Source organism: Amblyomma maculatum, chromosome 1, assembly GCF_055883805.1.
Source record: "Amblyomma maculatum isolate TAMU_Amacu chromosome 1, ASM5588380v1, whole genome shotgun sequence".
Lineage (NCBI taxonomy): Eukaryota > Metazoa > Arthropoda > Arachnida > Ixodida > Ixodidae > Amblyomma > Amblyomma maculatum.
This window is the reverse complement of record NC_139344.1, coordinates 469,223,082-469,248,023: the sequence shown is the minus strand read 5'-3', so window position 1 is coordinate 469,248,023 and position 24,942 is coordinate 469,223,082. Positions and strand designations below refer to the sequence as shown.

Here is a 24,942-nt window from a genome sequence, read left to right as displayed (position 1 = left end):
GCATAATTGCGCGCGCGCGCGTTGGTATGCATGGGGGGAGGGGGGGTAAGTTCGTGCGCGTGCTTGCGTGTGTGTGTGCGTGTGCATGTGCTCGTAATTCGTTAAACGCGCTTCTTCAGAAAGTCATTCGTTTTCCCGTGTACTCTACTATCCTCAAAGTCTAGGTAAAAATATGAAACAATGGCCACGCTTAAACCTGTCATGCCAGTGGTTCAAGCCATGCCTTCAGCGGTAAGACTCTCTTGTTTAGACTCGAACGAAGATATTAGTTTCAACATTCGAAAATTAAAGCGCACTTTGAATGACTGCCTTCGCATTTTTTATCCGTTATTCAGTATTCGAAGCTTTAAAGAAGTTCAGCTTACTGTACAACCGTATGAAGGAAGCGATCGCACACGTAAGCTTTTGAGCATTCGTGAGCGGTGCTGTTCTATTATTCGGCGCCCGTTCGCTCGGTCTTGCGCTAAAATCTGGTTTTCAACCGATCCTGTCTTGCTTCTGCCCATAACAAGCGGGCTAGAAAAGGGGGGGGGGGGGGGGGCATTTACTGTGACATAGGATACAGTGGAGTGCCACCATATTGTCATAATTCCTCGAAAACCTATTGAACCGCCGGTCTTGGATTGAATTCATTGTGCCAGTGACACCAGTGATCTTTGCGACGAGGTTATGCCGGGCGCTTCGTTGTACGACTCGGCAATGCCTGCACTGCAACGGCGAGTGCGCGTCGCGTGCCTTCGCCGCACTCGAACGCCGAGCTTATCGTGACGTAATCCACGAGCGTGCAATCGGCCGCGTGCGGCATCTGAGGAGAGGAAAAAGAAAGAGGGACGACCTGCAAATGAACCGCTGCGCAAAACAGCTTTCCTCTTCTCTTTTTGGCATCTGTTTTTTTTTTCATTATTGTTGGATACTTCTTTCTGTAGTCTCATCGTTTGCACATCTGCGGCGATGAGAGAGAGGGACAGCACGGAGGCGCGGCGGCAGCTGCAACATGCATCAAGAACAAGAAAATGGGAAAGCTGGGTGTCCCTGAATCTAACTGCGACAGGAGCGAATGGCGGCACAGATGATGATGGTTCTCTGCCGGTGATTGTTTTGTCTGTATGATTCGCACGCCGACTGCCTCCCCACTCGGCGGCGACGCTGAACGTGAGCACAGCCGCGACGCCGAATGCAGCCAAAAAACCGTCAGTGCCTGAGCAGTGAGCAGTGAGATGACTCCAGAACCACTGGATGCTGACGGAGGCAACAAGGTTGGCGCCGAGACCCAGACGTTCAGCAAACAATTGTCAGAGACGCCGAAGGCTTCCTCAAAGGATGTGTACGGACAAACTAAGCATAGCTTAGAGACCTATTCCTTCAAACGTCGTGCATCATCGGAAGCAAAACCGCACGTTCCCCTGGACAAAGGGCCAAAGGAACAAGACCAAGCGGGAGGGCTAATACGGTAAGTGGCATTTAACGATACACACTGGTCACCCTGAAGTCAACATCGCAGGAAGTGTTTTATCCGCCTAAAGAAGAGTTTTCTCGCTTTTTCGTATTGCTGGACTTCCAAATATCTGCACTGTGACACATTTCTGTAGAGACAAATTATTGATGATGTCTTGTACTTTGGCATTACCTTAAGGCTGGACACCTCAGCCTAAGCTAAGACCTGCAATCAGCTCGTCGTACATCAATGCATTAGGAGATAGTCAAAGAGTTGAAAAGTCTTTTGCATCACAGGCAGGCGTTACCGCGGTAAGCACACGCATTACTGGTAGATAGTGCACGTCTGTCATGGCTTTTTTGCTTCGTAAGCTCTAGCGTACGATAGTCGAGCTCACGGGAAGGCACAGAAACGTTCAGTTATGGTTGCAGTTGTCATAGCGTTATCCGCCATTCAGAGATAGACATGCAGCAGCTCCGCGAACGCCGTCGGCTAACAGCAGCCAAATGGAAACGTCAAAGCCAGTTGTCGATTGTAGCAGAGCGCAACGCATTTTCCAGAATGACAAGTCGAGGGCAGTCTGTCAACGTTGCTTGCGAATCATCTACGCGTTCGGGAGAACAGTAAAACGAGGTGTTGCCGTAAAACGGACAGTTGAGCTAGTTGGGTACCTCCTGAATGAAGTTTTTTTTATTCATTGCCAGCCTTTAATAGACATCAAAATACATTGCAGAAAATAAAATAAAACCCACCACCTTCTGCCAGTATGGCTTTGAAGCAATAAAATCCTCTGAGCCCCAAACACCTCCTGAATGAAACACATGCAACGGCAAGAAAGAAGGCAGGACCGGCGCTCCTTTTGCTCGCTTGCCATCAGGCTGTTTCTTTCTTTGAGAATGTGCTGTATTCAACGGTTCACGGTAATTTTGATGATGCCTATCCGAGCGATGATATAAAAGTTTATTGCACTGAAGTGTAGGAATGGCGGACCCTATCATGATGTCTCTGGTCTGTTCCTCCTCGTTGCGAAAGAAAATGCGCCAATGGGACGGACATAGTGATCGATGTAGAAGTTCAAGGCGGGATAGACATTGAGAAAAGCGCGCCTATCTCACGTACAACACACAGACACATACACATCTTGAACACACACACACACATCTTGAACTTTAAGCTTTTGACAAAAGTGTACATCAGGTATAGTCGCGAGAAAAATGATTAGCACATGTGACGGATCATTGAATCGCTGGAATGATAACGTGTGGCGCTGCGGTTGACGAAGATGCCGATAACCGGAGTACCGGGCCGTTCCCATTCTTCGGTATTAGGGAGGTAAACGAGCTGTCACGACCCAGTAAACGTTATTTTTTCTTAATAAAAAGCATGATGGCTGAACCGAAAATAAATGCCACATGCACTTACACGTAAGGCCGGCACATGGACGATCAAGCGGTGGCACGCTTGACAGAAACTTCTTTCTGTCGTCTCTCCCTCTACTGCAAAATGAGAACGGCCTATTAGCCATATCTGCGAATTGCAGCGCCGCATGGTGCAATATCACTGCTCTGGTCACCAGTAACTTGTGCTAATATTTCTTACTCGCTGTTTTACAGCCAAATGACAAAAACGACAAAAACCAAAATGACAAAAAACAGTGTATGTATCATCCACGCATGATTTGTCATCACTTTCGTTCAAAAACCTCCTCAAGAATATGCTATCACGACACAATGCACACGCCAACGTCTGAAGGAGAAATTTATACATCTGTACTATTTACTGGCCATCGTGATCATCACCGGCCTGTTTTACAGACACTCTCCCATTCTCTTTCAATCAAAGCGCTGTTGAGCCAGCCGCATTGACCTGATTACCGCAAACTTCCTAATCCCATCTGCCGCCTAATTTTCTACTGCCCCGTGCTGCGTGGAATCCAGTCAGACGATAAGCGTCTTAGAAAAAGAGAGAGCCCGGCGCTTTCTCTACAACATCTGCGTCGTCGAAAACAGTGGTTTACTTTCGCTAAAAACGTGCTCGACATAATGTACAGATTTTCTAAGTACCAAGAGGCGTTTTATACAATGGTACAGTGCCAGGGTGTGGAACTTAAAACCAGTTGAAGCAGAAGAGCAAGTGTCGCTCCGCCCAGTTAGCTTACAAAATAAAGTTATTTACCCTACATGCCTTCCATGAAGCAATGCATCCCTGTCGAGCTCTATATAAATGACATAAAGTGCACCGAATATTAAGTATAACGTTTTTTGCAGTTTCTAAATTATATAGCAAAGAAACTTGCTTCAGATTCATTTTAGCGGGAAAGGGGGGGGGGGGGAGGGGGGGGCGTAATTATGACTGCGACAGGCACCAAGGGCTGTGTTCGACAAGTTGACATTGTGCATTTCATTTGGTCTAATGCCTGCATGACGCTAGCATCAGACCTAAGCGGGGCGCAGCCAGTCGCAAAAATCGCGATAGCAGACCACGCCTTCGACGGCAGCCAACGCCATTGCCGCACGCACCTGCTAACTATATTGGCTGCGTCAAGCAGTGCTGAGGTGCGGCTGCTAAAGAGCCAATGGTCCGGGGGATTCTCTCGGACGCCTGAACATAGCTGGTTCGTTACCCAGCTGTTGCCAGAGGACCAAATCGGTCCGCAATGGAGAACAGAAAGTAGAAGCAAGTGGAATACTGTCCCATGCATGTAAATGCAAAACACTGCATATGTAATTTGTTAATGCGCAAACAAACTGCATTTATTGTCTTCGAACCTTTATTTGAGGTGACATGTAGTACATGCACAAATAGACTTCGTCCTTCGGAAAGACTAGTGAAGAAAAAAGATCTATACTTTAAATGCGCGAGTTCTGAAGCGAATAAAGCGTCGTCCTGGTAAGCGGATTAACAATGCAACAAAGCGCCAGTCAGTGATTATTAAGTAGATCGCTTGGCCCATGAGCTTTGCGTCACACTGCCGATCTCATCTCAGGCCCCGAAGGAAGGGCTGAATTCCTTACATCTTCATTTCACACTATGGCCTTATGGTTTGCCGCCGCGTCAGATCTCGACGCGCGTTGTCATTGCGCTTACAATTTAACCTCAGACCACCTGCGTGGTTATTGTCTTTTGCAGAAGCGGCAAAAAGAAATGCTCGCGCATTCTTCTGAGAACGCAGGGTGAACACCTCGATTCACTCAGCGAAATATTCTACTCACTGAGCTGCTCAGAGGAATCTTTGATCTGTTGCTATCTGCTTTCATACCATCGCTGGAAAAAAGAAAAAGCGTGGATTACTTCTATGAGAATAAGAATTGCAAGTAGCAGTGTGACCCTGGATACACTAAAGTTTCAGTTCAGTTCAGTTCAGGCGTTCAGTCGTGTCCGACTCTTCGTGACCCTATGGACCATGTCACGCCACGCTTTCCGGTCTCTATCTTCTTAACATCACATAGCTTCATCTGCAATGCCTCGAGAATGCCATCTAACCATCGCGTTCGCTGCTTACCCCTTCTCCGGCGACCCTCAACCTTTCCCAACATCAAATCTTTCTCCAGTGACTCCTCTCTTCTCATCAGATGGCCAAAGTGGCTGAGCTTTAACTTTAGAATTTGACCCTCCAATGAGCAGTCAGGGTTTATGGTCGACAATATCGACTGATTTGATCTTCTGGCAGTCCAAGGAACTCTTAAGAGTCTTCGCCAGCACCACAATTCAAACGCGTCAATTCTTCGGCGGCCAGCCTTTTTCACAGTCCAACTCTCGCATCCATACATCACAACTGGAAAGACCATAGCACGGGTTATACGGATCTTGGTTGGCAGACTAATGTCTCTGCTCTTTACTAGGCGGTCAAGGCTAACCATTGCTCTCTTTCCCAGAAGCAGGCGTCTCCTAATTTCATGGCTGCAGTCTCCTTCCGAGGTAATCTTGGCGCAAAAGAACAGAACATCTGTCACAGCTTCCACTTCTTGTCCATTGATGCTCCAGTTTAGGCATCATGAATTCAGGAATACATTTAACGGCTGCATTTCCAGCTCTCTTTATCCATCACGATTCCGTTCATTAAGCAAACGGACATCTCGACATGACACGGTTAGTCACGGGATTCTTAGACAATTTTCGTGTATTATTGTAGTAGGTGTTACTTCAAAATAAAGTTAAGTGGAAACGTACTAGCTGTGAATAGTCTTTATAGCCGCTACTGTGATGTTTTGTGGCACTTTACGGACCAGTGGCACCATCTGGAGCAGCCACTGGACGCCGCCCTTTTGTTTGAATCGTGTTGATGGTACCAGATGGTACCACTTGTCAAAAGTAGCCGTACACTACGCGAATGAGGTTCTCATGCTTGAACGGCCATTTTTCCTTTTGTCTATGCCACTTGTAAACTGTTGCTAAGAGCTATGGTATTTGTCAATAACCTTCTTCAAGCCACTACCAGAACTGCATCTTCTCATGGCAGGTCGACCACATGCCGCTACTCGGCGTCCTTCACAACAGCGCAGAAGCACACGCGTGATTAAAACTAACTTTCCTCACAATCTTTACTATGTTCATAGACCAGCACACATGTGTTCCTGCAGTGAATTATCCAGGCGTAGCCCGGCTTAGGCCGGCAAATTTTTTTTTTTTGTTCTCTTCAAGGCGCGCATTATATTTGAGACAAGGAAATTATGAAACCTCAACAATCGTCCTGATCTCTGAGGTTAACCGACTATATATAGTTGATACTTTACTGGGTACACCTACTTATATAGCGATAATTTAATGAGCACACCTATCTCACGCATCTAACGTTCACTGTCTGAATAAATTTCGCTACTGAAATAATTTTGTTAACTGATTGCTACAGTAAATATGGGGTTTAATGTCCCAAACTGACTCAGGCTGTGAGAGACGCTGTAAACATAAATGTGTGATGGCTTTCTACACAAACTCCATCCTTGTATCGGCAGAGTGTGGTATTTAAAACCCTACTCCCTGCAAGTTCCTTAGAAGCAAGAGACTCTGTCATTGGTGACAAATTTACTAAACTATCGCTTTCGGTGCAAAAATACAGCTTGTGTATTTATACCACAACTGGACGTAAGTACAAAGAACATGCAAAATTTTTACAACAAATACATAAAGAGCTGTCTCTGTACATAGCTGGAATAACATGCATAGCTGTAAAAAGAAGTGTTTCCGCCTCAGCTTTGCGTGCTCAACTATACGGCACGAGTCGTGATAATCATCGCTTTCATTTCAGGTGCGCTCGTTGGCTCAGTAATTGTATCCTCGTTGTCCGTTTTCCCGCAGAAATAGCTTTAACAGGATTATACACCGCGAGGTTGCACTGTTTAAGGCACTCGAAGGCTGTGCCCAAGGACGCAGGATTGAATACTGGCCACAGCTGCCGCTCTTTAATGGTGGCGAAAGGCAAGGCGCCTGTGCGTTCAGCGATATCAGCGCATATTAAAGAACCCTAGATAGTCGATATTTCCGGTGCCCTACTCTACGGTGTCTCTCATAGCCCGAGTCCATTTGGGACATTAAACCCCATAAATAAACCAAACTTTCGAGGATTAAGTGTGGAGCACTTGGGTACTCTGGTATGGAGACTTAACATGTCATTAATTGCAGTGCAAATCTTGCATTCACATGCTTTGCCTAACGTCATGGATCTCCGTCATGCTGCTATTACCTTTATCTCAGCGCCTTAAAGCGGTCAGAACTCCAGTTATTTTCTCCACTTTTCATCTCGGAATCTCTTCGCAATATTGTTCCGAGTTATTAACCCTCGAAAAAAATAATATTGTAAGGTAACGCGAAGGTCGGACTTGGCGGATCAGGTTTTATTGAGACCTGAGGCCCTGGTCACACACTGTGGCCAACCACACTCCGCGATGACGATGGGTACCTCCCTCCCCCCACCCGAACACCCTATTCAATAATTATGGGTGCCCGCTCAAACGGGTCACCCAGGAAACGAAGCAGCTCACTCTTTTGCTCGAGGATACGTCAGCCGAGCAGGGACTGCCACTGCCTGGGGAGATGCTCGCCAGCGCATGGTATCCTATCACGAAATCTCTCTCCATTACCGTGATCAACGAACCCTCCACCCTCATACATATATGACTAAGCTACAACAGGTGACGTGGCGCCAGCTTCAGTCCTGTACATTCCCATCCCCTGCTTTTTAGCTTTTATCCATCCAGGACTGTTCTCGCCGCAGCGCACCCTGTGTGGGGCACCTAAAGCTGATTTTGAACACATTATGATCGAATGCTCGGAATTCCACCCTCCAGCCACTTCGCAACTCTCCGACCTCGAGCGATGGGAGGCTGCGGTGTCCAGCTCTGACGCGACCGTTCAAAAGCGGCTGACGGACTGGGCTTTGGGTGTCGCTGGGAAGCACCAGCTTCCGGCCACAACACGCAGCCAAGAGCCGACCCGTCATTAGCATGTAATCACTTAAGGCTCCCAAATATAAAGTTTTTCACCACCACTACCAACGGATCCGACGGCTCCGACGAATCCGGCCCCGACTTTGTGGAGCCAAATGGCTCACTCACTTTTTGAAAGGAGTGGCGCCGAAGATCCGACCCGCTCCGGAGCGACCCATCCCTGTCTTACCACTGCACCACCGCGGCGGGGCAAAACCTGGGTGGTGGTGGTGGTGGTGGTTGTTGTGGTGGTGGTGGTAGTGGTTATTTATTGTATATTGCCACGTGCCTAGCGCCGCGCGACAGCCGTGTTTGGGGCCGACGACAACGAAGCGGTGGTTGGCACGAGCGGCGCGCTGGTGCTGGACGCTGTGACTCTGTGTTCGAAACGACAAGCCGACCTCATTCTCGGGTCCTTGGCTACGTGGTACTTTCACGGCTCCCTCGGACTTCAGTCGTGACACTGGTGGAGGTGCGATCGATGATCCCTTCTCCTGCGGACGACCCTACGCGGCCGCCTCTCGTGACCACTCCGGTTCATCGTACCAGCCGACGGCTCCGAGGCTTGTCCCCCGAGGCCTTCCCTCTTGACGAAGAGACTCTGGCTGTGGCAACGACACCGCCCGCTCGTACCATGACTGTCCCTTCCACCCCTTCGTCCTGTCTCATCCTTCAGACCCCACGTACCCCTAAACCATTTCACGGTGAGCAGTTTGAAGACGCCGAGGACTGGCTAGCTCACTATGAAAGGGTCGCGACGTTTAACGGCTGGGACGACGCTGCGAAAATGCGGAACGTCTACTTCAGCCTTGAAGACGCTGCTCGGACATGGTTCGAGAACCGCGAGGCCACATTCTCTACGTGGCCGGCCTTCCGAAGTCAGCTCCTCGGTACGTACGCCAACAGTGACCGCCGAGAGAATGCCGAGCGTGCCCTGACCTCTCGAGTTCAGCGTCAGAACGAGGGGGTCGCAATGTACGTTGAAGACGTCATGCGCCTTTGCCATCGCGCCGACCCGTCCATGAGTGAGGAGAAGAAGGTTCGGCACCTGATGCACGGCGTCAAAGAACAGCTTTTTTCCGGCCTCGTGCGGAACCCGCCCACCACCGTCGCGGCGTTTCTGGCTGAAGCTGTGACCATGGAGAAACTGTTACAGCAGCGATGCAGCCAGTACGGTCGGCCGCTGAATTCCATATCCACACTACCGCCGTCTGACCGAACCGACTACAATCCCGGGGCAGATATGAGCTCCCTTCGCGACCTCATTCGCACCGTGGTTCGCGAGGAGCTCCAGAAAGTTCATGGAGCTCCTGGCGCAGCTTCCCTGGCCAGCATCATCCGTGAAGAGGTCCAGAATGCACTCACGCCACCAACAAGTACAGTCGTTCCACCACCACCCCCGGGCCCCACCGAGCGGATGACTTATGCTGATGTCACACGCCGCCCAGCCCTGCTACCCACCCCTTCGCCTTACACGCAACCTCAGGTCGCTGTGCACGCTGCGGCACCGCTGCCCCTTTGGGAAGATCGGCGCCAGGCGCCCCGGAAAACTGATCTCTGGCGCGCTCCAGATAACCGCCCTCTCTGCTACCACTGTGGCGAGGCAGGTCACCTGTACCGGCAGTGCCCTTATCGTCAGATGGGCCTTAGGGGATTTTCCCCCGACAGCCCTCGTCCACGGCCTGGTCAGCGGCCTCAGGACATCGCCGAGTACGTAACCCGCCAGCGTACGTCACCCGCCAGTCTGCCACATTCTCCTCGTCGCGAGTCGCGCTCGCCTTCGCCTCGTCGCTCTTCACCCTCTGGGTCACGGTATACCGCTGGACGCCATGGTTCCTCGAGTCCTCATCGGGAAAACTAGCTCCGGCGACCTTTGGGGGCGAGGCCGCCGCACACCGATTCGCCGTAAAGCTTCCACCGCCGCACCGCTCGATTCGCCCCGACGTCGAACGCCGAATTCCTGTCCAGTTTTCACCGCACAGACCAGATCGCCGTGACGTCGTCCGCATCGCCGACCAGTTATCACCGCCGTGTCGCTTAAATCGCCCCGACGCAGACCACACAACTGCCGCCCAGCTTCCGTCGCCGCACCGCTTCCTTCACTCCGACCTGCCGTCGACATTGAATTGTCCCGACGCCGACCACCCAACCGCCGTCCAGCTTCCGCCACCACACCGTTCACTTCACTCCGAACCGACGTCGACAGGCCCTGGTCTTGGCCGGGTCTCCCTGGACATCCCTATTATCGTCGACACGAAGGAGGTCAGCGCTTTAGTTGATACGGGAGCCGATTATTCTATCCTTAGTGGGCGGCTTACAAGGACACTGAAAAAGGTGATGACGCCATGGAACGGACCAGACATACGTACGGCAGGCGGACATGTGGTTGCACCACTGGGTATGTGTACAGCCCGGGTTACGGTGAGAGGCTGCACCTTTGTTGCGACTTTTCTCGTTCTACGCGAATGCTCTCGTGATGTTATTCTTGGCATCGACTTCCTTCGTGAGCACGGTGCCACTATAGATCTACCGAACCGCTTGGTGACGTTTTCCGCCAAACTGGCCACTGAAAAGCATGAGTACCGCGGGTCCCACTCCACGCTGCGAGTCGCCGATGATAGCCTCACAGTGCCACCACGCGCCAGCATCCTCGCCAGAGTTACTTGTGACGAGCCACATCACGGCCTCCGGGTTGTTGAGCCTAATGTCTCCCTCTCACTCGCCTTGGGAGTTTCTGTGGCAAGAGGTCTTTGTTTCCTTCGTGGAAGAGAGACGGAGGTACTTGTCACCAATTTCTCCAATGAACATCGACACCTGTTCCGTGGCACTGTCATTGCTTACGTCGACCATCTGCACGAAGTCGCCGAATGTTTTGCTTCAGAGGAAGCTACGCCTAGCACTGAACCGGATGATGCCGTACACGCTGTCGACATCAATTCTAGCCTTTCCTCCGTTGAAAAGAGGCAACTTCAAGATCTATTGCTGGAGTTTCGTGTGTGCTTCACGTCTTCATCTAAGGTGCAGCAAACGTCGGTCATTAAACACCGGATTATCACGCATGAAGGCACTCGACCCATCCATCAGCAGCCCTATCGTGTGTCTCCTCGGGAGAGAGAAGCTATCCAACAGCAAGTCAAGGAGATGCTCGCCGATGGCGTCATTCAACCTTCAAACAGCCCATGGTCCTCGCCTGTAGTCCTCGTTAAAAAGAAAGACGGAACACTTCGTTTCTGCGTTGACTATCGGAAACTGAACAGTATGACAAAGAAGGACGTCTATCCGCTACCACGGATTGATGACTCTCTCGACCGACTTCGCCGAGCCAAGTACTTCTCCTCCATTGACCTCAGGAGTGGTTATTGGCAAATTGAAGTTGATGAGAGGGACCGTGAAAAAACTGCCTTCGTAACACCAGATGGGCTCTATGAATTCCGCGTCCTCCCATTCGGGCTCTGCTGTGCTCCTGCCACCTTCCAGCGGATGATGGACACTGTGCTCACAGGTCTTAAGTGGCAGACATGCCTTGTTTATCTCGACGACGTAATAATTTTTTCAGCGACGTTCACGGAACACCTACGCCGCCTGAGAACTGTTCTCGAAGCTGTCCGGTCTGCCAACCTTTCTCTCAAGCCTCAAAAGTGCCACTTCGGGTTCACCGAATTGAAGTTTCTTGGGCACATCGTGAGTGCTGATGGCATCCGAGCTGACCCTGAGAAACTTGCCGCCGTTGCTGCCTTTCCCGTCCCCGCCCATAAAAAAGCAGTCCGACGGTTTTTGGGGCTGTGCTCCTATTATCGTCGCTTTATCAAAAACTTTGCACAGATGGCCAGCCCTCTGACTCTCCTGACTCGAGATGACGCATCATTTTCCTGGGGCGCCGAGCAGCAGATGGCTTTCGACGAGTTACGACGCCGGCTCCAGTCACCCCCGATCCTGGCACATTTCGACGATGATGCCGACACAGAATTACACACGGATGCGAGCAACGTCGGCCTTGGTGCCGTTCTAGTTCAGCACCAAGACGGGGTCGAGAAAGTAATTGCCTACGCCAGCCGTGCACTTTCCCGTGCTAAGTGTAACTATTCCACCACTGAAAAAGAATGTTTGGCGGTAGTATGGGCCGCTGCCAAGTTCCGCCCGTACCTTTATGGCCGACCGTTTCGCGTCATCACTGACCATCACTCGTTGTGTTGGCTGAAAAACTTAAAGGATCCTTGTGGCCGCTTAGCACGTTGGGCATTGCGCCTACAGGAGTTCGATTTCGATGTTATTTATAAGTCTGGCCGGAAGCACACCGATGCCGATAGCCTGTCCCGCGCGCCCGTCGGCCCTCCTTCGTCAGATGCCACCGACGACGATAGCTTCCTCGGAGCAGTCACTACGTCCGATCTCGCCTCCAGACAGCGTGCCGACGGCGAGCTGCGACTGATTATTGACCATCTTGAAGGTGGGCATCCTACAATACCCCGGTACCTTGCTCGGGGGTTGTCGTCGTATTGCCTCCGCAATGGGGTGCTTTATAAGAAGAATTCTACGTCGAGTGCGAAAACATACCTGCTAGTCATACCAGCTGATCTAAGGCACGAAATCCTCCTGGCCTGCCACGACGAACCAACTTCAGGGCATCTTGGCTTTACACGCACCCTAAACCGAGTCCGGCAGAACTACTACTGGCCACATCTTTCTCCGAGCGTTAGACGTTACGTACAGACCTGTCGACAATGCCAGCGACGAAAAAAACCCACGCTCAAGCCATCCGGTATGTTACAATCTATAGAACCGCCCCTCACACCCTTCGAACAAGTGGGCATGGACCTTTTAGGCCCATTTCCTTTATCCTCGAACGGACACAAGTGGATTGTAGTCGCCACAGACTACTTAACACGCTACGCTGAAACGAAGGCCCTTGCCCGAGGTACTGCCGGCGAAGTTGCTCGATTCTTTATGAACGACATTGTGCTCAGACACGGTGCACCGTCGACCATCATTACTGACCGAGGAAAGGCGTTTACAGCTCGGCTACTGCGGGACACCTTAACTCTCAGCCATACCGAGCATCGCACAACAACAGCGTATCACCCTCAGACAAATGGATTAACGGAACGACTAAACAAAACTTTGGCGGACATGATCTCAATGTACATCGACGTTGAGCATAAAATGTGGGACGAGATCCTGCCGTATGTCACCTTCGCCTACAATACGGCGCCGCAGGAAACCACGAAGTTTACGCCGTTCCGTCTCGTATATGGCAGAGAGGCCCGCACGATGTTGGACGCGATGCTCCCGTGCTTGGAAGAAGCGGTCGAACCCGACGCCGCCCATTTCGCGGAACAGGCCGAGCAAGCCCGTCAGCTGGCCCGCTTACACATCAAGGAGCAGCATGCCACCGACGCGCGACACTATAACCTTCGGCACAGGGAGGCCCACTATGAACCAGGTGACCAAGTGTGGGTGTGGACCCCCGTGCGTCACAAAGGCTTGAGCGAGAAACTACTCCACCGCTATTTCGGACCCTATAAAGTCTTGCGCCGCTTAAACAACGTTAATTATGAAGTCGTTCCAGATGGAACTGTGACCGTCGGTGTTCGACGCCAGCGGCCTGAAATTGTGCATGTGGTGCGCTTAAAGCCGTATTTTTCGCGTGACTGAGCGTTCCCTGCAAGTGAAACCTTGCGTTATTGTACAGTTCATCTCACGCCTAATTTTTTTTCTCCTATCACCTTGTCATCGGGACGATGTTTTCTTTCACGGGGGGGGAATAATGCCACGTGCCTAGCGCCGCGCGACAGCCGTGTTTGGGGCCGACGACAACGAAGCGGTGGTTGGCACGAGCGGCGCGCTGGTGCTGGACGCTGTGACTCTGTGTTCGAAACGACAAGCCGACCTCATTCTCGGGTCCTTGGCTACGTGGTACTTTCACGGCTCCCTCGGACTTCAGTCGTGACAATATACAAAAGGAAAGAAAAGATGTTTGCCAGCCCCGGTATCTGCTATCTGATATCTGAAGCACTTGAACCGGGGCGGCGGAAACGAAGGGGTAGCGAGGAAGAGGTAGAGGAAATCAAAGAGGTGAGCGATAGGGAGAAAGAAAAGGATAGGTAAAAAAAGAATTATATACACTATGGTACAGTATACAGTAGTTTGCTTGAGGCCATCCCACAAATGTTTTAGGTCACTGAGCACTCGGCATATCAGGCGGGCCTTCGCAATAACTCTGCATCCAGAGTAGAATTTATATCGTTCGTTCCTTTTCGGAAGGTTGTTTAAACCCTTCCTGTTATGTAGTTCGGCGTAGGGAAGACCAGGAGGTATAGTTGAAGGTGATGATGGTAGAGCATATATTTACAGCATGACATATATATACAGAGAGTAAAACTGAAAGTTGAAATGAATTTACAAAAAGAACACTCTGCGCTACCTTGCTCTTCGACCTAACTGGTTATAGCCTAAGTAGAACAGCCGCGTTACATGCCTACGCATGGAGCCCCAGCTCAGACTGAACTCTCTTGGATCACGTCTCATTTTACACCTTCACAAAACAAAAAAATAGAGGCGGTCATTTTCAGAGGCCAGCCCCACACATCAACTGTCCAATAAGGAAATATGCTAGATGGGCACAGCTCAATGTGTTGACCTTAGCCTCTAACCCAAGGCCCCACTAGCAATACAAATTACAACAAACAAAGCGCAGCCAAACTTTTTTCCCAGCGAGGGTGTCGAACCCTCTCCTCTCAGAAGACTTTCTTCCCACTTGTCTCCCACACACCGCCACCTCATACATGCTGCCGCTGCTGGCTGAATCCTTTCCACAGTGCATTGCCCCGCGCCACCCTTGTTTACCACTACGAGCAACGACATGGAAAGGGAAAGATCAACCAGCCGCCATTCTGCAGGCCTGGCGCCGGATTAAAGGGGAGCTTCTGGCTTGCACGCTCTGAGCTGAATACCCGAGTCAACTCCTGAATGCTTCTTCGGGCGCTCTTTTGTCGCATCTGCAGACAGGATAAACGAGACTTCCTTTCGCACTGCTCAAAGTCGCAGTGTAAAAAAAAAAGGCTGAAGGGTCATTTGGGCGCTCGCTCCCGGCCAGTACGAAGGGTGCCATACATGCGAGCACCCGGCAACACGTTCCGCTACGCATGTTCCCATGAATGACCTTCGGGCTAAAACGGTGCCGCAAATCCGGCTCCGACGGTCCGGTCGGCTCTCCCCACACGAAGCACGCTTGTAGAAGGGGGACCGCTTCTACAATACTTCTCAGAAGCAGACAGGCGGGTGGCGGCACCATGCAGAGACGCGCACCTGCAAGTGATTATCCTCGGGCGCGGCCCTACATCCAGGCAACAGTTCACAACGCACGCACTTGCACAATGTACAAAACACTGACGGCCGCAAAACCTGGGGTACTTTGTTACCACCACCAGTCTTCGCATGGCACTAAGTTTGACATTCAAATGACCTTGACCTAATGAAGTGTGGGTGTCCACGATTCCAGGGTGTCCACCGAAAATATACTGCGCCTTCCTTTCCCCAAAACCAAAACCTGAGATACTTTTGGATGCCCCGCCGGGGTGGTGCAGTGGTAAGACGCCCGACCACTGTGCCGGAGTTCCCGGGATCGAATCCCGGCCTCGGCGGCTGCGTTTCGATGGAGGCGAAACGAAGTGGCGTCCGTGTGCTGTGCGATGTCAGCGCACGTTAAAGATCCCCAGGTGGTCGAAATTACTCCGTAGCGCTCCACTACGGCCCCCCTTTCTCTCTATACACTTTCACTCCCACCTTCATCCCTTCCCTTACGGCGCGGTTCAGGTGTCCACAGAGCAAGTGTGACAGATACAGCGCCTTTCCCTTCCTATGAACCAACCAACCAACCATACTTTTGGCGCCCCGCCGGGGTGGTGCAGTAGTAAGACGCCCGACTACTGTCCGGACTGCCTGGGTTCGAACCCGACCTCGGTGGTTGAGTTTCGATGCAGCCGAAACAAAGAGGCGTCCGTGTGCTGTGCGATGTCAGCACACGTTAAAGATCCCCAAGTGGTCGAAATAACTCCGTAGCCTTCCACTACGGCTCCTCTTTCGCTCTTTTCACTTTCACTCCCACCTTCCTTCCTTCCCCTACGGTGCGGTTCAGGTGTCCACAGAAACAAGTGTGACAGATACTGCGCCATTCCCTTCCTGTGAACCAACTCATTATTTTGGGATACTTTTGGGCCCCGCCGGGGTGGTACAGTGGTAATACGCCCGAATACTGTCCGGAATACCCGGGCTCGAGCCCGACCTCGGCGGCTGCGTTTCGATGGATGCGAAACGAAGAGGCGTCCGTGTGCTGTACGATGTCAGCGCACGTTGGTTGAAATTACTCCGTAGCCCTCCACTATGGCTCCTCTTTCTCTCTTTCCACTTTAACTCCCACCTTCCTCCCTTCCCCTACGGCGCTGTTCAGGTGCCCACAGACAAAAGTGTGACAGATAAGGCGCATTTCCCTTCCTGTAGAAGAAATCGGTCAAAATTTGCGGAGCCGAAGTGACGCGTGTCCGCCTACTTCAACCGCCATCAACGGAGTCCTCCCGGACCAACGCTTTTTCGCCACCGGATTTCATTCGGAACTGGAAGACATCAAGTGCTGGATCCCCTAGATGCCATATTTCAAGCGGTAAGACCATTTTGTCGGATCTTTACCGGACTTGAAAGTTCCAAAGCGGGCGCCAGCCCGCTAACCCTGACAGGACGCCCAGCACGACATCGGGAGAGCATGGGACGCTAGGCTTATTAACGACGGCGGCGCCTACCACCGACGCTTCTACAGAGACCATATGGCAAGGCCAAGCCAAGCCCCAAGTGCGTCGCCACAACTACCAAATGCCCTCCTTGACGAATTCCAGGGGATGGATGAAGACGACTTTGGAGACGCCGAGTCAGGAAGCGAAGACGGAATCCCGTCAGATTCCTCATCGGAGCGCGTCGGGTACAACAACGATGCCAGTTCGGAGCTTGTTCAATCCAAGCGTCAGAAGAAAAAAAAGCTTCAGAGACAAGGACAACGGAAAGGCACGGGAACCGGCCCGGACGCCCAACCTCATGATGGAAAATCACTGGGTAATGCGACCGGCTGCAACAAGACTGGACAGGTGGAGCAGAGGAGGCCTAGGCGAAGACTGCCGCCACTCCCCAAATATGACATGAAAATAATTTTTCGACCCAAGAAAGGACTCATGGTGAAATCACTCACCACACACCAAGTAGCGCGCGCCGTTATCATGGCGTGCGGCCAACAATGAAAGTACGAGGACCTACTTGTAAGGCTTCGTGCAGGATCAAATATCATTATCATTAGCACCCCACATGAAGAAACGGCTCACCTGGTGCGGCACATTACCCGCCTTAAATTCGCCGGAAAGTCGTACGAGGTCAACGCTTACATGGCAGCTCCAGAGGACGTCTTTCGCGGCGTAATACACGGTGTTGACCCAAGTACGTCTACCGAAGAGCTCAAAGCACTTTTTTTTTTCTTTATTGCATGAATTGGTACAAATACATCAGTAAAAGATCGTGGTTGCCATGCCCCTTGGCTGACAACCGTGTCTAATGGACTTTCATTACCACAAGTTCGCCCATCAGACTCAAGACCTCCTCCGCAGCATCTTGCTGCTTCAAAATTTCTTTTAGTTTATACACTTGTTCAACAAAATAATCACATACAGACCGTGCATCGACATCACAGTGTCTATAAGCCATCTTACTCCTCCAAATACTGTGAAGGCCCAATAGCATGATGAGGTCATACTGAAAATCATCATTAATAGTTGTCAAGTACCGAATTCCACGTGGCGTCAATGGCAGGTCTTTTTTAGGTGTCCTTTGTAACACATCCCAGTAAAGCACCGCATCCCAACAATCCAGGAATACGTGCTCAACTGTTTCAGGTTTCCTACATAGTAGACAGTTTGAGCCCCAAGGTACAAAAAGACCCTTTTCTTCCATCCATGTTTTGACTGGAAGGGTTCCTGCATGCAATTTAAAAAAGAATGTTTTTACGCCCGGTGCAACAGTCATGTTTTTAACTCGTTTGAGCACATCTTTCCCTGGGCCTTCACAGTATAAGGTTCTGTACAATGGAGCTGGAAACAATTGTGAAATAAGATCCTTGTACAGTCGCTTAGGTGGTACCGTCGCTAAATACTCTACAGAGTACCTCACGCGCAAAAACCTGAACGACCACACCACTTCTCGCAGGAAGCGTGACACAGTGTATCCCCGAGCAGAGCATGAAGAGACTATAAACTCTGCAATTGCACTGGATAGCATGATCTGCATAAAGGTTCTCAGGAATGCATCCTTTTGGTCACGTAGGAAACAGAACCTTAAAACCATCTGCCGCACATATAGATGTATTAGAGACAACCCCCCGTCTTTAACTCGCCGAAAGAGATTATCTCTGCTAATTCACCTACGAGTCAGAACTCAAGGAGTAACCATTCTCCAGGCAAGGATGCTTGGAAAATCCAAGACCGCAGTGATCACGTTCGACGGCCCGATCTTGCCGAAATTCGTAATATACTACGGAGGTGAACTACCGTGCTACCAGTACCGCCCCACGAGGCATGTGTGCTACGTCTGTTTCTAGCGAGGACACCGCTCCGACGTGTGCCCCACACCGGACATATTGTGTGCGGACTGTGCGGAGATAAAAATCCGACGAAAGACCATATGTGCGAGCTCAAGTGCCTAATATGCGGTGAGGCACATCGCACCGGATCCAAAGAGTGCCCCGAGAGACTGAAAAAAGCAAGACCAAAGCCCAGCGGGGAAAGAGGGCGCAGTGGCCAACGCGGGCGACCACGCAAGCGATGGTTCAGCTCAGAAGGAGAGACCTCGAGGAGCCGATCAAGGTCCAATTCCTCCCCACCTCTGTCGCCGGCCGGTTCACAGGAGGAGAACAAACAAGAAAAGCAGAAAAAGAAGCTTTCCCAGAAAGGCGGCAGCAAGGTAAGCTGGGCTTATACCATTGATCCGCACTCGGTAAAAAATAGTAACACAAACAATACAAATAACAAAAATATTCCTGTCAAAGAAGCTAAAGACGCGAGCCGTGATGCACTCAGACGCGAGCTTGAACTCGCTGGAGTCAAACAAAATGAGCTCAAACGCAACGTCGAGGAACTAACAAAAACACTAAAGACACAGCGGGAGCTTGAAATCACTAGAGCCTTTCCAAAACAGCCACAAGCATCCAACAATGGAGAACTTGAAACACGCATGCAACAGATGATGCAGGATATGATGCGGCAAATCCAATCTCAAATGCAACAGATGCAAGCACAATTTCAGGGGCAGATCTCAGAAATCAAAAGTGCTTTTCGAGAACAAAGACATAAGAAAACATTAGGGAAAGAGCGTACAACCGTCCAGCGTTAACGGCGTTCGCTGTCGAACAAGGCAACAGCACGAACACGTAAACATGACCAAGACGCGTCAGCAAGACCAAGAAAACTTAGAAATTTGGCAATGGAACTGCAGAGGCTACCGCAAAAAACAGGCCCTACTAAAACAATACATAAACACACAGCTTACACACCCCGATGTGATTGCGCTCCAAGAGACTGGAACCAGGCCCTCTTTACAGGGGTACGATGTTTACGAGAGCCCAAACGGAGGTAAAGCAGCCGTTCTAGTAGTGAACGTGTACAGCCCCCGAAGACAAAGAAAAGCCAAATTCTTCGAACTCTTCCACGGAGCGCACAAGCTGGCCAAAGAAAATGCAGTCATTATCGTGGGAGATTTCAACGCCATGGACACTAGTTGGGTATACCGGAAACAAGATATCAAGGGAAGAACATTAGCGGACGTAGCCGAATATTTTGGCTGCAGGCTAATCACAGATCCCGCGACCCCCGCGAGAATCGGTAATAGTTGTGAGCACGGACACTTGTCCGGACCTCACGTTCGTAAGGAAGAGCAAGGAGTCACAGTGGAAAAACATGATGGAAAACCTAGGTAGCGATCACTTTATCCTCCGGACGCGAATAGCATCGGAAAGGGTAAGATGCCGGATCGGACAAGCAAAACTCACGGACTGGAACGCGTTCCGCGGGGCTTGCAAAACATCTGAAGGCGGCATCCAATCACTAGAAGACTGGAGCGGCATGTTGACAGAAACGCGAGACAAATGCACAAAAAGTGTAAGACGAACAACAACAACGCCCGAAGTAGACGGGCACCTTCTGCGACTATGGGAAGCCAGACGCAGTCTCACCAAAAGATGGCGGAAGCAAAACTACCACAGGAAACTAAAACTAAAGATAGCAGAAGTTACGGCAAAAGCTGAAGAATACGCACCGCAACTCGCGAGACAAAATTGGGAACAATTCAGCGACTCGCTTAACGGAACCTTAGGTACGGCCAGAACCTGGAATCTCCTTAGAGCACTAATCGATCCGACCAAAACAAGATCAGAAAACAATAAAAGCATCCACAGATTCATCCACTCCTTCGAGGTTTCGGACACCGACCTTTTAGAGAAGGCACGAAAAAAATGTTTCGGTGACCACAACCACGGCCGCTCGATGGAAGCGCATTGGGTGCGGCCTGCTGCGTCGCGCCGCCAATGGGCAAGCGCGTCCTTGGGGAGTTTACAGTTGCGCCCGCAATTTCTGCTGAGGGCGCCACTGTTCGGGGACACGTCGCCGCCCGGGTCGCCTGCTCTGAACGCGCGGTTTGCTTCCTTTCCGGACGCGTTCGCCTCGTGTCTGCGTGGATGCGTTTGTTTTTTAAGGCGAAAGCCTTAAAAAACAAAGTGAAAATCGGTGCGCAGAAGCTATGGCTGTAATCTGTGTGTCGCATCTGTGCACTGGTGTGTCAGTCGCAAAAGCGGACGTGCAAGGAGGGAGATTAAGAATGAAAATGATTGATGGTGATAGGTAATCAATAAAAGTTTTAAATAGACATTGATAGAGGTAATGACTAATGCTAATGACTAATAATGGTTAATAATGACTAAAATGATTTGTAATGACCGCAACTGATTTGAAATGAGTACAAGTGCTTAGCGATGTGTGGTAATGACTATAATAACTAGGCATGGCTCATTATTACTGCTAATGACTGCGAAATGACCAATATGTGAAAGGATGACATGTAATGACCACTGCTGATTTTAAATGAGTAACCTGCTTAGTTATGAGTGGTAAGGGCTACAATGACTACGCAGGCAAACTCATCATGAAAGCCTTAAAAAACAAAGTGAAAATCGGTGCGCAGAAGCTATGGCTGTAATCTGTGTGTCGCATCTGTGCACTGGTGTGTCAGTCGCAAAAGCGGACGTGCAAGGAGGGAGATTAAGAATGAAAATGATTGATGGTGATAGGTAATCAATAAAAGTTTTAAATAGACATTGATAGAGGTAATGACTAATGCTAATGACTAATAATGGTTAATAATGACTAAAATGATTTGTAATGACCGCAACTGATTTGAAATGAGTACAAGTGCTTAGCGATGTGTGGTAATGACTATAATAACTAGGCATGGCTCATTATTACTGCTAATGACTGCGAAATGACCAATATGTGAAAGGATGACATGTAATGACCACTGCTGATTTTAAATGAGTAACCTGCTTAGTTATGAGTGGTAAGGGCTACAATGACTACGCAGGCAAACTCATCATGACTGGGAAACGACCAATATATCCAACGACGACTTGAAATGACGAACTGTGACAAACGATGAGAGGCGAATGATAGGACAAGGGTTGGCTTTCGCCGTCCTCCGCTTAAGAGACATGTAAGAGACCATCAAATTTTATCTGCTGAGCTCGCTTTAGACAAAGGCAGTAGCGAGGAGTTGAAATGCACTCGCTTCCTCTGAAATGAAAGTGGCGCTGAGGTTAAAAAGTTCAGATGCTGAAGCATAATACCCTATCAGCTGCCATTGAATTTGCTAGAAGAGACAGCAGAATGAACTTGTTGGTGATTAATTATAGGTTAACAGTGCAAACAACGTGACGGGAACACAGGAGAAGAGGACGACACAACCGCTCAAGTTGTGTCGTCCCCTTTTCCTGTGTTCCCGTCACGTTGTTTAACCTATTTGGTTACCATGGAGCTGGCCAGTGAACTAGAATTTTTAACGATGTGTTGTGAAGCAGATGAACACGATGAAGTAGCACCAGAAGCTTATCTCGCAGGTTATGTTGCGAGGACATATCAGAAAACGATATGAAGCGTTTTTTTTTTAATATAAGCATACAATTTGTTGTCAATTTTGCCGCGCGCTAGTCTAAGTGGCCTTGAAAGCAAAGGAGCCTGTGCATACAACATTTGTTTATGCTCTTAAGACTGTTTGAGTCGACGCGATAAACTGAAAAGCCACGTTCCACAGAAAATCCGGCGCCCGCTCTGTCGGCGGAAAGTCGGAAAAATACCTCTTTTGTAAGAGGCACGTTCGTTGGTGATATGGCCAGACACCTTTGGCGCAATGAGAACACGACATGTTCAATGTGGCAGGAGCTGCCAAATCAGAGAGGGTCAATAAGATGTAAGGGTGAAATGGGAATTATTGAAAGTGGGACCCTTAGATCCCAAGTCAGGCACACTATACTCCTATAGGGCACGTTCGTACGGCTTCAGTAAAGAGGGGCTTTATATAGCTATGTGTAGGGTGCTATTTCATATAATGCGATGGCTTAAGGCTGCATTCTAATGATATGCGACAAAGGCAGCAATTACGGAATACGGTGAATAAGCAGGTAGCAAAGAGCGGGTACTCTGACGAGGCTCTGCAAGGAGATTTAGGAACCTCAAGTTTTGTTTATCACTACCAGGTTGTTGCTTAATTTATGCGATATTAGGTAATGGTTTTGAGGCGACCTGTCTGTTCCAGGAAATATGAGTCAACTGGACCAGTTACAGGTTGATGAAAACCAAGGACAATGGAGGCTTGATGTACACCGCAAAGGAAGTAATCAAGCTTTGTCAGCTTACGGGCACCTTCATTAACAGGCTGATGAAGTCTTAAGAGGTACGGCAAAGTAGCAAGCTGTGTAAACTTTTGATTTCATCATTGTTTTCTCACTGTACACTGTACCCGCAGCTAATCTATGAAAACAATGATCGCGCCCATGCTGAGGCGCTATGCAAGATATTGTTAAGTTGCGGCACCCACTGATAGCGAGCTGAGCTGGAAATGTCAACTCAACAGTCGAGCGACATTTATGGTTATGGCGTAAACCGCACTCATGAAAGGTTTTTCCATCTGCGATTGGCAATTTTCTTCCTTTTTTGTGTGGCCACTTAATAAGCGTACTCGGCTGCTCGTTGAACCTCGGCTGCAGTTACGCTCTGAAGCGTGAACATTGTTGAGATCGCTGCTAAGAGTTTCACAACAGGAACACTCGATGCGCGTTCTTCCATTGAAAATTACAAACCAGCAAAAAGTGTACGGGTTTGCGAGAAGCCAATAAAAATAGTAATAAAAACCTTCGGCGCATATACGTTGCAAGCTTGAGGCAAACCGCCTCTATAAAGCGCGCTTAGTTCGGTCATGCAAAATGCGGGAAGCTATGACGGATAGCCTTCTGGCGCAAAAAGTTTAAGGTCTCCAACTGAGTCGAAGATCCCAAGTTATCATGTAGATTTAACCGAATAAACATCTTCATATTTCCAACGTAACCTTTGTCAGAATGAGATAGAAACGTTGGTTACATGTCGCATTTTCACAGAGGTTGTTCACAGTAGGACAATATATTTTTATTGGATAGCGCTGTCTGCTTAGAACAGGTTGACATCAATTTGTGTATAAAAGCTGTATGCAGGAATGAGTAAATGGTATGAAAATGACACACTGAATTCGCGACGTAGTTAAGTGGTTATACATTAGGCTACCATGGCTGTTGAACAGCTTGGAGTTCACAGCAGGGTGAGATTTTCATGTGACAAACAACTTGATCCGAATGCAACAGTACGGTATTGCGAGCTCTCCAATCGAGTGGCCTTGACCCACCGTATACATCGTTGCCGAGCAAGCGCTACGTGCTCACATGGTCACACTAGACATGACAGTATATACTAATTCGTGTTGCCCAATTGTGTGAAGCGGAGCTCTTATATTCTTAAAATAAAAGGCTTCTACCACGCCGACGCCTCCCTGAAAGCGCAGCCAGGCGCAGCTCTCCGCGCGCGGCTGTCCCCGAACGGTGGCGCCGCGGCGGTGGCGACGGGAAGTAGGCGCCTCCCGCCGGTTTCGGGCGACGTAGCAGGCCGCACCTAGTGCGCTTCCATCGAGCGGCCGTGTCACAACCCCTCACGACACCAAGGAACCTATCGCGGAGCTGAAAACCAGAGACTCGACCGCCCAATAACTGTGGAAGAAGTTTATGCGGCCATAAGGAATACGACCAGAAACACGGCAGCAGGAGCCGACAGAATCGACAATGCCCTGATCCGAAACCTGAGTGACGACCTCATATAAGAGCTCGTAAGCTTTCTAAACAAACACTGGGAGGCGGAGACGGTTCCCGAAGACTGGAAACACGCCGAAGTAATTATGATACCTAAACCTAGCAAACAGCTCCAAATTGAAAATCTCAGGCCCATCTCGCTCACGTCGTGCCTCGGCAAGCTTTACGAGCGGGTGGTGATGCTCAGACTGCAAAATTTTATGGAAGATAATGAACATGTACCCCATACCATGTTTGGCTTCGGAGCAAACCTCTCGACGCAGGACGTGCTGCTTCAAATACAAGAAGATGTGCTCCGCAACGTACCCCGAACAGGTGAAAATGTCATAATGGCCATTGACATCAAGGGAGCATTTGATAACGTCAGTCACGAAGCGATCCTTAGAGGCCTAGACGACCTGGACTGCGGACGCAGAATCCACGGGTACGTCAAAGCCTTCCTGTCAGATAGAACTGCCACCATCGGCATGGGAGACCCCCGATCGAACAAAATTCACGCGCCAAACAAAGGAACACCGCAAGGATCAGTCATCTCACCTATTCTCTTCAATATAGCTATGATAGGCCTAGCACGAAAACTAGAGAAGATTGAAGGCATCAGGCACGCCATGTATGCAGACGATATA

The 24,942-nt window shown here is 49.9% G+C and overlaps 1 protein-coding gene across 6 annotated transcripts in view; it reads left to right on the top strand.

Annotated features, from left to right (window-relative positions):
* Window positions 1-971: 971 nt before the first annotated feature.
* Window positions 972-24,942, top strand: part of LOC146209926 (solute carrier family 41 member 1-like) — a 246,281-nt gene continuing 222,310 nt past the window's right edge. For 2 of the 6 annotated variants that reach the window (XM_084605145.1, XM_084605150.1), the window contains exon 1: window positions 1,325-1,450. Coding sequence is in view for 3 of the 6 variants with exons in the window: in XM_084605120.1 (XP_084461246.1) it covers window positions 1,218-1,450 (233 nt within the window). In the remaining 3 variants the exon portion in view is untranslated. Of the gene's footprint in view, window positions 1,451-24,942 lie in introns of all 6 variants that reach the window. The other 4 variants (XM_084605120.1, XM_084605139.1, XM_084605117.1 and 1 more) reach the window with 4 other exon arrangements.